Below are 15,933 nucleotides of genomic sequence, written 5' to 3' on the forward strand. Positions count from 1 at the left end.
TCTGTTAAAACTTGTGTATACTTTGAGCTCTAAACTTGTTTAAATTGTAATTTTTACAGTCATTTTAGGGTTTGTTGACATTACATCATCATGGTAACAAAGTTGTAAAATTGGTTATACTTTACACAGAAAAGGTTTGTAAGCGATTTTATGACACAAAATAAGTTTTTACATGCATATCCTTTATGTCTTGACGCTATACTTTTGAAACAGTGAGTATTTTAATGTTGGCCCCCTTCACTTCCATTGTAAGTGCCTCACTGGAATGCAGAAAAGGAGGGACGAGTCAAAATAAAATGTTTGAGGTAATCAATATTATGCCACAAATGCTGTCGATTGAGCTCAACTTCGGAACATTCCTTTAAAATGTAAATTATAACCTTTTCAACGTTGTGGGAAAATCACTATATGCACATTTGAGCAGCCTTGGAAGATCTTTTCCACAACATTTTGTATTTTCAAAATACATATTTTTAACATTGATAACTCCAAAGACATTATATCAAGGGAAACATTTTTTTTTATTATTGTTATTATTTAAATTATGAATTAGTTCATTTGTTTTGCTTTTTCGCACACTTGTTAGGCCTTGCAATAATGCTTGAGCTGAGAAAACAAAATGAGTAAAAAATAAAGATTAATAACTGTAAATGTCATAGAAGTTTTGTACCAGTTGAAAGGGACAAGGATTTTTTCAGGCATATAATATAATATAATATAATATAATGCAAAGAATGATTATGCAAAATAATATGAACACAGTCTCCTTCATAATTAGTTTGTAAGAAAAAAAAAAACATATCACCCTAGTTTATCAACACTTAATCCCTATGTCTCAAAAACCATGGCATGTCATGCAAAGACTTGTGCTTCTCATGCAAAGTCTGAAGGAGCTGTGTTTTTCCACGTTCTTGAAGATTAATCCCTTTCCAGTAGGCGGCAGTATCAGGAGTCTCCCGGTTTAGCATGCAACAGTTCCGTCTGATGAAGAAGAGGAATCTAGGCGTCCCCCCTTCTGTGTGCTGAACAACGCAACGTAAGCTTTGTCTTTTCCTCCATGAACTATATATATATATATATATATATATATATATATATAATTGTATATCTATCATATATCTTCTAGTAGCTTCAGATATAAAAAAATAACAGATCGATTTTTTATATAAGAATTGCTCTAAATATAATTTAAAATCCGCAATATCCGTGATTTCTTTGGTAATCAATGAGAATTGGCTTGATTTGCTTTGGTAATGCTTGTGGTCCTGATGCTGCTTTTGTTACTAGGCGACCAGGCTGATTTACAAGCGAACGATGAACAAGACAAAAATCTTAAGAGAATTAGCCAGAAATAACCACACTGGTTCAAAATATAGTCCTTAATTATAGCATAATAGCTGAATTAAGTATTTTCGCTAGTCAGATGGCGGCAGATGCACCACTCATGCCTAGTGCTAATTGTCGAGCTAATAGTAATTCGCTATTAGACAATTCCGAAATGAATTAAATGACTACAGGCCGTCTTATTAGAGTAAATGTAAAAACGTAATCAATATATCATTCCTAATGTTGCAGAGGCATCTTAACATCACTATCGACGAAGACCCGAATCATGGATGCCGAACCCAACTATCGCCGGACAAAACCGGGTAATGCCCATTCTGAGCTACACCTCTATCTCCTTCCCATCTGTGTATATATATATATAATGCATGCTGGGTTGTTTTAACATTATGCACCAAATCTTTTAGTTTCTTCTTTTTTTGTTGTTGAAAAATATAATTAAGCAAATAATTGTTTAAGTATATTATTTTACTGTAGGTGTTAGGTCCAATCAGCATGAGAGTACAAACGGAAGCTCTGGACCCACGTCACAGATTCCGGGTTTGTCAGCAAGTGCTGATATTACACCTGAAGAAAGAACAAAAGGACGCCGTGTAGGAATTCAGTCCACTGACTCGGACTACGTTAAACTTGCAAAACAAGGGGGACAGAAAGGTACATTTGTCACACCTGTATGGAATATCTTTATTTTATGCTTGTCTTAAACTTTGCAGTGACTTGTTTGTAAAGGTATACTACATACTACTACTCCTGTTTTTGAAAGGAATGCAGTATGTAGTATTTATTTGCATGAAAGACCCAGATGAAACGCTGCATTTGCCATAATGTACTGTAAATGTCCAGAGACAAATTAACCAGATCCATTCAACCACGCCCTTTTTGAATACTTGAATACTTCTTGAATACTGTGGATAAATATGACTAGGCCATTTTCTCGTATAGAATATTTGCATAACACATTTTAAAGGTTACTAATTTAATATAAGCACATTCTTCTGTCAGCTTGGTAAATGGCTACTCAGTGGTGAACTAATTTAATACTGTAAAATATTTCATGCAATCATTTGTTTTGCAATTAATCTTTATTTAGGCTTGGCTAATATGAATACAGGCACAGACATTAAGGGATGAAGGCACTCGCCAATGTAAAACCAGTCTGACATTTTTCACTATAAAGAACTGGTCTCTCTGGGCCTGTTCTTACAGAATGCTGACTCACTGTTGCTATGGCTATGAGCAAATCACTCAGAGGATCTCTGATCTGTGGTTCTTACCCCTGCCCCATCATCTTCATCATAAGATAAACAGGAAATGGAGTCATCTTACCACAATCAGTCATTTTATTATTTTCCTTCATACTTCTTTTGTGATTTTTATTTTTTATTTTTATGAAATTGGGTCTGTTCCAAAACTTAGTGAGCTGCCTAGCTGTCTCCTGCCTACATAGGCAGCTGTCTACTATGGCAGCATCCTAAGTAGAACGATGCCTCATAAGAAAGAAATTTGGAACACTTTTCATAGGCGGCAGCTCTGCGCGTCTTGCATATAGAGTTCGTCATGCGCAACACGCGGGACGCGACTTGCAACTGATTTTTAACACGGGTGACGCGATACTCTAATGATCATAAATATGCATAGTTGACACACATTTGTGGTAAAATAGCCAGTATTCTATTAAACTAAACGATTTTAACTATGCTTTTTAGTATGAATGGATTGAATGGGTACTTATCAACCATGCCTTTAATGCATATTTTATGAGTGAATTGTCAAAAGTTAATATTAACATGAAATTGGAAATGCAAAATTAACTCATTCCTTGATGTAAATAATCATCATAGTGAGGTCATGTGACAGTGTAGCATGTTCCAGTTTAATAGGTTTATTGTTACATTAAAAGTTTACAGTATATAATGTGCAGTATAAAGTAGGCAATGCATTAGCATTTGATTTCGAACATACTCATAATTATAATCCTGCTTCTCTTTTATTGTTCTGTAGGTTTGCTGAGCCATGATGACCCTGTGGAAGCGAAACCCAGTTCCTACCAACCTTCTAATTGGTTCTCTGGCTCACCAGATGATCAAGAGAGGTGAGAATTTGTTAGCCCATATGATGCCGACATGTTTGAGGCCTTGGGTGAATGTCATTTAGATTCAAAGAGTGATCCTAGACTTATTATAAGGAATCATCTGAATTTATTGCATTAATAAGGCAATACATTTACGGTAAAATTTTATAAGGTCATGGCCTGGTGAAAGAAGATATAAAGGTGTCAATTAGACCTGGTATTTAACGCTTTCTAAATATAGCATGGCATGTTCATGTGCTGTCAAACAAAGCTGTATATGATAACCATATCTGGTCCATATTTAGGGTGACATGATGAAGGATGTAAATTCTTCTAACAGAAGAATTACAGAGATTGTTTAGAGAGATTCAAGGGTCCACCCCAAACCATCCAGTATGGAGGTGTAAAACTGGGGTTCAATCGTGTGATTTTATACTTGCAGCGGAGGTAAAGCAACTACCCCTGATGGATTCAGCAAGGGTCAGTCTAAAGGGGCCGCACAACCGCTGGAGCCCCCTTTTGGAACTGATGACTGTTCAACCTGGGAGAGGGAGTCTGATGATAGCAAGGTGAATGGATTGGAACAAACATTGCCTGCCTGCTCACGCATGGTCGTCACTTAAACAAACTTCCCCTACTTCCTTCTGCCACCATATTATAAACAATCTTTCAGTTGCCATAATCCTTTTAAGTTTTTCTAAATTTTTACCATGCATTTGCAAAAAACATCAACAACAATAACAAAAAAACTGTAATAGTGAAAACATCCTCATTTGATTTACTTGGGGGGGGGGGGGGGGGAACACCAAGATGCATGCTGTCATTGTTGTGATTTTTGTTTTTTAATTTTTGAATACTTTGGATAAATATGACTAGGCCATTTTCTCATATAGAATATTTGCATAACACATTTTAAAGGATACTTATTTAATATAAGCACATTCTTTTGCCAGCTTGGTAAATGGCTACTCAGTGGTGAACTTAATACTGTAAAATATTTCATGCAATCATTTGTTTTGCAGTTAGGCTCGGCTAATATGAAAACAGGCACAGACATTAAGGGATGAAGGCACTCGCCAATGTAAAACCAGTCTGATATTTTTCACTATAAAGAACTGGTCTCTCTGGGCCTGTTCTTACAGAATGCTGACTCACTGTTGCTATGGCTATGAGCAAATCACTCAGGATCTTTGATCTGTGGTTCTTACCCCTGCCCCATCATCTTCATCATAAGATAAATAGGAAATGGAGTCATCTTACCACAATCAGTCATTTTATTATATTCCTTCATACTTCTTTTGTGATTTTAATTTTTAATTTTTATGAAATTGGGTCTGTTCCAAAACTTAGTGAGCTGCCTAGCTGTCTCCTGCCTACATAGGCAGCTGTCTTCTATGGCAGCATCCTAACTAGGATGATGCCTCATAAGAAAGAAATTTGGAACACTTTTCATAGGTGGCAGCTCTGCGCATCTTGCATATAGTGCTCGCAACGTGCACGAAACGTGACTTGCAACTGATTTATAATACAGGTGACGCGATACTCTAATGAGCATAAATATGCATAGTAGACATACATTTGTGGTTAAATTGCCAGTTTTCTATTAAACTAAATGATTTTAACGATACTTCTCAGTATTGAATGGATTGTAATATTTATAATCCAAATTTCTCTTGCTTCGACCGCCATCTTTGATTTATTTTCCACCGAGCTCATCACTGTGCATTTTGGGATCGCCTACCCGGGGGAAGGAGAAAAGGATATAGCTGCAAGCAGAGCTCCAAAAAGGGGTGGGAGCACTAAACAACCATTAAAGATATAGGGAGCTCCTAATCTAACCCTTACCCTACCTTAACCGTGATTTGGAAACAACCCCCTTTTGGGGTAACCACGCCCCCTTCTGAAGTAACTCCACCCTCTTTTGGAGATTCAACCTCCATTTGGAGGTCTCCGGCCTGCAGCTATACTGTTGTGCTCAAAAGTTTGCATACCCTTGGAGAATTGGTAATATATGTACCATTTTTAAAGAAAACATGAGTGAGCAGGCAAAACACATTTCTTTTATTTCTTATTAGATTCATATTCAACTGTAGGTTATAACAGAATGGCACAATCATAAAACAAAACATGGCAACAAAGAAAAAAATTAAATGACCCCTGTTCAAAAGCCTTCATACCCTTAGTTCTTAATACTGTGTATTGCCCCCTTTAGCATCAATGACAGCGTGCAGTCTTTTGTAATAGTTGTCTATGAGGCCCCAAATTCTTGCAGGTGGTATAGCTGCCATTCGTCTTAGCAAAATGCCTCCAGGTCATGCAAAGTCTTTGGTCGTCTTGCATGAACCGCACGTTTGAGATCTCCCCAGAGTGGCTCGATGATATTAAGGTCAGGAGACTGTGATGGCCACTCCAGAACCTTCACCTTTTTCTGCTGTAACCACTGGAGGGTCAACTTGGCCTTGTGCTTATGGTCACTGTCATGCTGGAAAGTCCAAGAGCGTCCCATGCGTAGCTTTCCTGCAGAAGAATGCAAATTGTCTGCCAGTATTTTCTGATAACATGCTGCATTCATCTTACCATCAATTTTCACAAGATTCCCCGTGCCTTTAGAGCTCACACACCCCCAAAACATCAGTGAGCCACCACCATGCTTCACTATAGGCCTTGTTGACCCCTCTCCAAACATAGTGCTTATGGTTGTGACCATAAAGCTCTATTTTGGTCTCATCACTCCAAATTACAGTGTGCCAGAAGCTGTGAGGCATGTCAAGGTGTTGTCGGGCATATTGTAACCGGGCTATTTTGTGGCATTGGCGCAGTAAAGGCTTCTTTCTGGCAACTCGACCATGCAGCTAATTTTTGTTCAAGTATCGTCGTATTGTGCTCCTTGAAACAACCACACCGTCTTTTTCCAGAGCAGCTGTATTTCTCCTGAGGTTACCTGTGGGTTTTTTTTTGTATCCCGAACAATTCCTCTGGCAGTTGTGGCTGAAATCTTTCTTGGTCTACCTGACCTTGGCTTGGTATCGAGATCCCTGAATTTTCCACTTCTTAATAAGTGATTGAACAGTACTGACTGGCATTTTCAAGGCTTTGGATATCTTTTTATATCCTTTCCATCTTTATATAGTTCCATTACCTTGTTACATAGGTCTTCTGCTCAGTGCATCCACGTGAGAGCTAACAAACTCCATTGACTATTTATACACAGCCACTAATTGCAATTTAAAAAGTCACAGGTGTGGGAAATTAACTTTTAATTGCCATTTAAACCTGTGTGTGTCACCTTGTGTTTCTGTAACAAGGCGAAACATTTGTAAACTGTAAACTTTTGATCAGGGCCATTTGGGTGATTTCTGTTACCATTATGATTTAAAAAGGAGCCAAACAACTATGTGATAATAAATGGCTTCATATGATCACTATCCTTAAAAGTAAAACAGTTTTTTTGCATGATCAGTCATATTTTCAAAATCAATGCCAAAATGTCACAATTTCTGCCAGGGTATGCAAACTTTTGGACACAACTGTACCTACTTGGGGAAGAATATATACAGAAAAATAAAGTAATTTCTATGTTACTACATTTGTTATGAACAATTTTTATTGATTCCATGCACCAAATCAAATAGACACAACAGAAAGTGCAGAATCAAACCACATGAAATCATAACTTTTCCATGAAATCCGAACATTAACCCCCCACCCGACACAAACAAGCACCTCAGTGGTCAATAGCCAGATGACAAAGACACACAAATAGACAATAAAACAGCAGAAAATACTTAGAAACATAAAAAATAAAAAAAGAATATTAAAAGCATACTTTCAAAAACCACTAGTCTCTCTCTGCTGCCCCTCCCCGAGAGCCTTCCAAAAAGGCTAAATAGCTGCCCCATTTCCTGTTTTACAAATCCCGGTTGCCTAGCCTTCTACATGCCATCTCCTCAAATGCCGCTACCCTGCCCATCTCCGTGTACCACTCCTGAAATGAGGGCACTCCAGCCGACTTCCATCCCCTAAGGATGACCTGTCTACCGATCATAACACTGGATAGAACCCAATTTTTTAAGTACTTTTCCCCTATAATAATGACCACCCAATCACCTGAAATACAGAGTCTGGGGCAAAATTAAATTTGAGTGCCCAATACGTCACACATAAAACTCTGAACCCTCAACCAAAATTCTTGGATCTTAACACACCACCAAAAACATGGGTTGTGTCCCCATCTTCTAATTGGCATCGCCAGCAGGTGGGTGTGTCTTTAAGACCAAGCCTGTACAATCTAGAGGGGGTCCAATAGATCTATGTTACTACACTGAATATTTCCTTCAGTGGCAGCAAACACATTAAGCTGTAATTCTTACAAACATAATTCAGTGGAGGAACTAGTTTTGTACATGAGGGGGAGGGGGACAGGCCTTTGAATGTTTGTGCAACACAGGACGCGATCACTTGGTTTGGATCGACCACTCGCTTTATTGTCAGAAATATGTGTATACAACCATTGAATAGCGATAGATCTTTGTTCAAACATCAGCCAAAACTGTTGTTAATTAATCCTTATAAAATGTAAGTTAAGTGATTACTTCATTTCTCCACAATCAATCTTGTCATCCTTCGTCATTACAAGTTCTGAATTTACCAACAACATGTGGCATTGCGTGCATTGTTTACATTTGAAAGCACACTCAGCTGTGTATATGGATATTGCTGTTAACCCTTTAGACCTGCTCTCTATATAATTGTATAATATGCAGTTTTATTTAGTTTTAAGCCTATTTTTAGTAAACTGTAGTTTTAAATGACAAAACCATACTTCTGCGTAAGCTATATAATAAAAATACGTTTTTGTTTTTGTGTCATTTAACATCTGACAAGCGTGTTTCTTTTTTTTTTTCTTATGTGTTCTAATTCATATAAAACACACACTAGACTTCAAATAGATGCCGAAAACCCTGCTGCACTACAACTCACACGATGCTCTGGCGCGCTGTTGATGCATCCGATGTGAATGCTTTAATCTGTTAACATGGGCAGCGAAAAAAATAAGTTCTGCTCATGCACTGCTCATGCTTGCGGTGTGAAACGGGCATAAGAATTTGGCCAAAACGACGTATCTTATGAGGTAGCATAATTAACATACCTACCTTTTGGAACAGCCTTCGTGTTGTGAGCATGCTCAAGATGTCTTAAAATGCTGCCTTCGAAGGACGCTCACTAAGTTTTGGAACATACCTATTGTGAGTTTATTTTTTATTGCTGGATTTAATTATTAATTGATAGATGTTGTTGTCAAATCCTTTCATCAGCAGCACTTTATACTCTTATGTTAAGCAATAATCTAGGCTTGATCTTAAAATGACCAACATCTAATGTCCTCATGCAGAAGATCAGCCATGCAACATCTGAGATGCAGAAACTCTCCCTAAGCCAAAAAGAAATTGATGAGGTCAACAAGTTCAAAAAGACGTATGTCTCCTTTTAAGTTTTTCGCTAATTTCTTTCCAGATGTATTTTTTTTTTCTTTTTTTTTTTTTTTTTACAGTCTCCATAATGTTTCCAATATTTGATTTTACCCCACAGGTCTCATGAGAAGAAGAAGGCAACTCCAGTCAACATGTCCAAACTGTTAAGCTTTGGTTATGTTGAGGAAAATAAGAAATCTCCCAATGATGATGATGCTTCAAGTGAGACTTCCTGTTTTTTATTCTTACATCATGATTGGTATTAGTTTTGTGTTGCATTAACCACAGGAAAAAATATATATGCAGTGCATTCAGAAAGTATTCAGACCGCTTAATTTTTTTCACATTTTGTTATGTTGCAGCCTTATGCTAAAATGCTTTAAATTGTTTTTTTTTCCCCCCACATCACACTCCATACTAGGGCTGCAACTAATGATTATTTTGATAATTGATTAATCGACTATTCGGCGATTATTTCAACGATTATTCATTAGCTCTTAACCGATTATTCAGCTTGTGTCCAACTTAAAAGATTGTATTAAACGTGCTTACTAACAATAAAGAGGACAAGATCATCTTTTTAAAATACCTCTAAATGACATTCACTGAATTAAAGGGAAAAAAACACTTTTTATTAAGTTTAATTCAGTATAGAAATTCACTGCAAAAAAAAAATCCTATTATCAAATTTTTTTGTCTTGTTTTCCATTTAAAGTTGTCTAAGAATCCTTAAAACAAGGTACATTTACTTGAGAACCAACATATAAGATAGTTTGACTTGCTTTAAGACAATGTTTCTTAAATATAAGTGTATTTTGTATATAAGTGTATTTTTTCACTTTTTTTTTGCGAGTGCAGTAAAGATGAAATATACTAATGTTCTGTTAAGATCTATCAGATCTATTCTAGTCTAAATATCTTATATGCTGCTTCTCAGGTGAATGCATCTTTTTAAAAGGATTTTTAGGAATTTTAAAATATTTGTATTTTTAATATTATATTCAACATTCTCAGATAACAGTTTTTTTCTTGTGCAGTATAGCTGCTAAAGAAAATCTATGTCATTTTCAAGGAGTTTTAGATATTTATATTGGAAAACAAGCCAAAACAAAAACAAATCAAAAACGTATTTTGTTTCAGTGTTTAATGGGGCGAAGACTACCCTCTCTTACCTTTCTGTTCACTTCAATCCATATTTAGCTCACAAAAAACAAACTCTCTCTTATTAATAAAGCTGCATATTGCCAATTTTCTTCACGATAAGAAATGCACAGTGACATTTATTATGATTCAATAAGTCACGAGCCATAACGTTATAATCTAGCTGCATTAAGTGTGTGCGCTTGAGGGATGAGCGTCCCCGCGCCAGAGTGTGCATTAGCCGGGTGCAGTTTCAACCTCTCCCCCTTAGATCAGGACATTCGCGCAACTCATAGAAGAGGCGCTGACTGCAGTTTGTAGTTATTCAAATGATCTGCTGCCGTATTATTTGAACTTTAATAAAGCTATAACGCATTAAATAAAACTGCATTTAAGATGTAATGCCGGGGTGTTTCCTTTCAAGACGTTCGACCTGCAAGCTCGAAGCTCCAGCTCCACTTATTCCACAACGAGAGTGCTTCTGTATTTACTTATTTGTTATTTTTGCATGATAATTCCGTCATACTTTGCAATCTACATCATCTGAAGCTGTTTGGAAAGTTTAGAGTGCATCTGGACTGTGAGCTGTTTTCTTCCTCTCCTCAATCAGCGCGAACTGCAGTGCTGCTCTCGTGCCTCATCATTCGAGTTTCGTATGATCTCATGTTATGTTTAATGACATCAAACGACTATTCGGCAATGTTGTTGATAACGTCGCCTAATCGTTTCAGCCCTAATCCATACCCCATATTGACAAAGCACAAAACTGATTTTTGATAATTTTGCAAATTTATAAAAAATTAAAAACTAATATATCTCATTGAAATTAGTATTCAGACCCTTTGCTGTGACACTTGAAATTTAGCTCAGGTGCATCACATTTTTCTGGATCATCTTTGAGATGTTTCTACACTTTGATTGGAGTCCACCAGTGGCAAATTAAATTGATTGGACATGATTTGGAAAGGCACACGCATGTCTGTATAAGGTCTCACTGCTGAAAATGCATATCAGAGGAAAAACCAAGCCATGATGTCAAAGGAACTGCCTGCAGAGCTCAGAGACAGAATTGTGTCAAGGCACAGATCTGGGGAACGCTACAAAAAAATTTCGGCTGCATTGAAGGTTCCCATGAGCACAGTGACCTCCATAATTCGTAAATGGAAGAAGTTTGGAACAACAAGGACTCTTCCTAGAGCTGGCTGCCTGGCCAAACTGAGCAATCAGTGGGGGAGGGCCTTGGTAAGAGAGGTGACCAAGGACCTGTTGGTCACTCTGGTTGAGCTCCAGAGATCATGTGTGGAGATGGGAGAAACTTGCAGAAGGACAACCATCACTGCAGCACTCCACCGATCTGAGCTTTATGGCAGAGTGGCCAGATGGAAGCCTCTCCTCAGTGCAAGACACATAAAAAAGCACCTAAAGGATTCACAGACTGTAAGAAACAAGATTCTCTGGTCTGATGAAATGAAGATTGAACAGTTTGGCCTCAATTCCAAGTGACATGTCTGGAGGAAACCAGGCACCGCTCATCACCTGCATAATACCATCCCAACGGTGAAGCATGGTGGTGGTAGCATCATGCTGTGGGGGTGTTTTTCAGCAGCAGGGACTGGGGGACTGGTCAGGGTTTAAGGAAAGATGAACGCAGCAAAATACAGAGATATCCTTAATGAAAACCTGGCCCTGAGCACTCAGGACCTCAGACTGAGCCGAAGGTTCAGCTTCCAACAGGACAGTGACCCTAAACACACAGCCAAGACAACGCAAGTGTGGCTTAGGGACAACACTGAATGTCCTTGAGTGGCCCAGCCAGAGCCTGGACTTGAACCCAAACGAACATCTCTGGAGAGACCTGAAAATGGCTGTCCACCGATAGTCCCCATCCAACCTGACAGAGCTTGAGGGGATCTACAGAAAAGAATGGCAGAAAATCCCCAAATCCAGGTGTGCAAAGCTTGTCGCATCATACCCAATAAGACTTGAGGCTGTAATCGCTGTCAAAGGTGCTTCAACTAAGTACTGAGTTAAGGGTCAGAATACTTAAGTCACTGTGATATTTCAGTATTTTCTTTTTTTAATAAATTTGCAAAGTTATCAAAAATCAGATTTTTGCTTTGTCATTATGGGGTATAGCATGTAGATTGATGTGAAAAAATAATACTCTCTGAATGCACTGTATAATCCAAAAATTGTTTTGTGTGTATTTGATATTTTAGGCATTTCTTCTGAGCAAACCAGTACCATTGAACCAGAGGATGACTTGGAATAGAAGACGTTGTTCCCCTAAACCCTTCTTCATGAATTTGTTCTTCTCTCGTATCCACTAGCTCTTTTGCATCAACACCCCTCTCTCTGCTTTATGCAATACACATAAACCAGTGTCAGTCATTTTGCATCTTTATCTAAACAACACATTTGTGTAATACTCACATAACCTGTATGGTGCTTGTCATCAGAATAAATACACCCCTAGAAAGGAGGTATATTTGTTAAGGCATGTGCACCATAAAATAAATCCATGATGCATTGAGCATTGATGCCAAGGTGGAGCTGATTTTTCAGAATTTCATAATATTCATTCGAGAACTCACTCATTGCACAACCATGTGCCAAAACCTTAGGAACACTCAAAATATCACACATGATACACATATTACACATAGACAGATAGGATGTACTTATGCCACGTTAAACAGCGGTGTCCCAACTCACACCGTCAAAGAAAATGTGTATAAGCTGCAAACCCTTATTACACTCTCCATGGCTGTTTCTTAGTCTGGCTTGAACACTTTTGAGTGCTCTTGTGCCCCTTGTAGTTAACTAGTTGAGCGCATTCTTGGCAGACAAAAGGCCAATACACTAAATGAAATAAGGTGATGCCCTTAGTAAGGATTTGAGAACAGGAAGGGGGTTTAGGGAGTTTGCGATTGTGAATGTGTTTTATTGTTAACATTGATGTGATCGTATTTTGCTGTTATATGCTGTTTAATTTTGTTTTCTCCCTTCTTAATGTTTACACTTGCTGTCATTTAATGTCTATAAATGATATCAAAATAAATTTGCATGTGCATGAAGTGTTTGCTGTTTTGTAGTGATTGCTTTAAAGGTTGGTCGGCCTCATTGCTTTTCATTTTTACAGTTTTGGTTGTGTAATCATTCAACCAAAAATGCACTCTAAAATACCAGAGTGTTGTTGGCAGTAGCGCCAACATGTGCTGTGCAAAATGGAATGGGACATCTGTTTACTGTCGGCGCAACATGACATGCCGCAACGGACGCTTCCATGGTAGACAGCATCATTGATTATAATGGGTTCTATTGCTTTTGACATGCGTGACTCTCATGTCTGGTGTAGACAGGGTGATAGTTTTAACTGTTGTGCTTGAGATGAACAGTTTAATATATTCAGATCCAATGTGTTGGATGTGCGTTATGTGTAAACCCTGACATTTAATTATATAATGATGTTGAGCTGGTTCATCCTCTTCCCACTGATTTTCAAAAATGGCTCTGTTTGAGGGGCTGCACGATGTTAGCCAATCAGAACAGTGGGCGGTGAAGTTTTAAGGAGGCGCTTAGTCCAAACCGAGCATTTAAGACAGAGGGCCAAAAACAGGGTGGAAAATGATCATTTATTACTAAATTTTTAATGCAAAAAAACCTTTACTAACATTGTCAGTGGGCCTAAGGGAAGATAATACAACTATAAAAAAGAGCATTTCATGACCCCTTTAAATATTGATCTGTTTCTCACCCACACCTATCATAACACTTCTGAATATATGGATTTAATCAATGGAGACTTATGGATTGCTTTTATGCTGCCTTTATGTGATTTATGGAGCTTCAAAAATTTGGCACCCATTCACTTGCATTGTATGGACCTACGGATTTGAAATATTTTTCTAAAAATCTGTGTTTGTGTTCAGCAGAGGAAAACCAAGTCATACACATCTGGGATGGCATGAGGGTGTGTAAATTATGAGAATATTAATTTCTGGGTGAACTATCCCTTTAAACTCAGTTACTGAATTTGCAGTTTGGAGATTTCACCAGCAGGTGGTAATAAAGTATATTTCCTAATTCTGAAAATATAGTGAAACATTTATGCATTTGGCAGACGCTTTTATCCAAAGCGACTTACAGTGCACTTATTACAGGGACAATCCCCCCAGAGCAGTCTGGAGTTAAGTGCCTTCCTCAAGGACACAATGGTGGTGGCTGTGGCTTACCAGTTCTGTGCTTTAGCCCACTATGCCACCACTCCAGCAAGATTAATTGTGTTAATGACGATCACTGATGTAGCCGTTTTATGAAACAAATCTTTGAGATTTGTGTTAAACTATCTTTAGGTTGTGTGTTTTTTTTTAATTATTATTTACAATTTTATTGATATTTTTCCACCTGTTGTAGTAGAGTGATTTTTAAGTCACTGCTAAATAAGCCGGTAGAAGTTGGAGAGAGTAAAATGTTTGGATTTGGTATGATTTTTTTTTTTTTAATCACTTCGTTATTTTGATTATACTATATATTGTGTTTCAATAAATTAATTGAATTTTTCAAAATCAACTGGTAGAATTAAAGTGCATTCTGCTACAATCACTGTTAATACTAGCCATGATTTGTGTGTCAGTAGATGAAAATGATTAATACTTACATTCCCTATAATTTAATGGAGCGCAAATCTAAATCCTGAGAAGAACCACATTTTTCATGTGTATAAAAGGAGCGTGTCACTGTCATAGAAATATGCCTGACATTCAACAAAGATGCAGTTAATGCACAAAAGAACATAAGTCCATATTTCTATTCTTCTTAGTCAATGCATACATTCCATTTACACTACCAACTTCTTATGAATGTGCTGTCTTTGTTTATATCGTTGGTGCTTAAGGGAATGGACTATATAATAGGATGCAGACGATGCCGGAGAAGAACCTCAGAATTAAACTGCACTTGACCCAGCATTTGATTTCACCAAACCCACTTGCACCTAGACTTAAATACGAAAATGGCACGAAAATACCAAAACTTCATGGCCATGCCCATTGACTTTGTGTGTATGACTTATCACATAGTGCTGCGCTTGGTGCTAGCGTTCTTCAAATAGGGCCCATGATATGTTGGCCCCCAAGTAAAATAACAGCTTTTATTAGGCTGGCTTACTGATTTACTTCATCTCGTGTGAGTTTACATGATTTTAAACATATTTGTCAAATGTGCTATTCATTTTTTTAAAGGCAAAGCTTTTTTAAGGGGTGCACCTCAGTATGTACCTTAATTATAACACCATAATAAACAGTTATTACATTGTAACATGTGGTTAGTATTTATTGCTTTTATTTTTGTCTAGTTTGCCGTTAGTAGTTAAAAATCGAATTGCTAATTCTATGTTTGCTTAATTATTTACAGTAAAAATCTATACATATTGTGCTTACATTATCAATTACAGTCTTAGTTTAATTTGATTGGGCAGAGCACATGACAGGGCAGTTAGGTCACTCTCAATGGATGCTGTCATTTTAACCGCACGATGGCAATGTTGCCTAATGTTCACTTTGAAAACCCCTTCAGGAACTCAATTTGTTATCATACATTCTTACAAAAATATTTATGTTACACCGACTTGGCTTTGCCACACTTACAAAGTTGGACTTTGTTTTTTGTTAAGAAGATTAAATATACCCAATACCCAATATCAACCAATGCAAGAGTAATGCATTTTTTGAGCGTTAATGCGCTCTACACGCTGGAGTCTTGACATGTCCATTTAGAGCATAATAAAAGCTTAATGTGACAATTTAGGGATTGTTTTTCTCTCTCTTTGTAAACGTATTTTTCATTTACTTCGATGGGAACCCCATGTATTTGCATCAACTCCTATTCGAGCACATGGCAACGCAT

General features: G+C 37.5%; 1 protein-coding gene across 1 annotated transcript; it reads left to right on the plus strand.

Annotated features, from left to right (window-relative positions):
- Positions 1-951: 951 nt before the first annotated feature.
- On the plus strand, positions 952-13,103 carry c9h7orf57 (chromosome 9 C7orf57 homolog). The gene is made up of 8 exons (XM_051706304.1): positions 952-1,036; positions 1,576-1,649; positions 1,822-1,998; positions 3,346-3,436; positions 3,858-3,984; positions 8,808-8,890; positions 9,005-9,108; positions 12,246-13,103. Exons 2-8 carry the CDS (start codon positions 1,613-1,615, stop codon positions 12,296-12,298), a joined length of 672 nt encoding a protein of 223 aa, XP_051562264.1. The 5' UTR covers positions 952-1,036; positions 1,576-1,612; the 3' UTR covers positions 12,299-13,103.
- Positions 13,104-15,933: the final 2,830 nt, after the last annotated feature.

The sequence above is a fragment of the Myxocyprinus asiaticus genome, chromosome 9 (assembly GCF_019703515.2).
Source record: "Myxocyprinus asiaticus isolate MX2 ecotype Aquarium Trade chromosome 9, UBuf_Myxa_2, whole genome shotgun sequence".
In the NCBI taxonomy this organism is placed as follows: Eukaryota; Metazoa; Chordata; class Actinopteri; order Cypriniformes; family Catostomidae; genus Myxocyprinus; species Myxocyprinus asiaticus.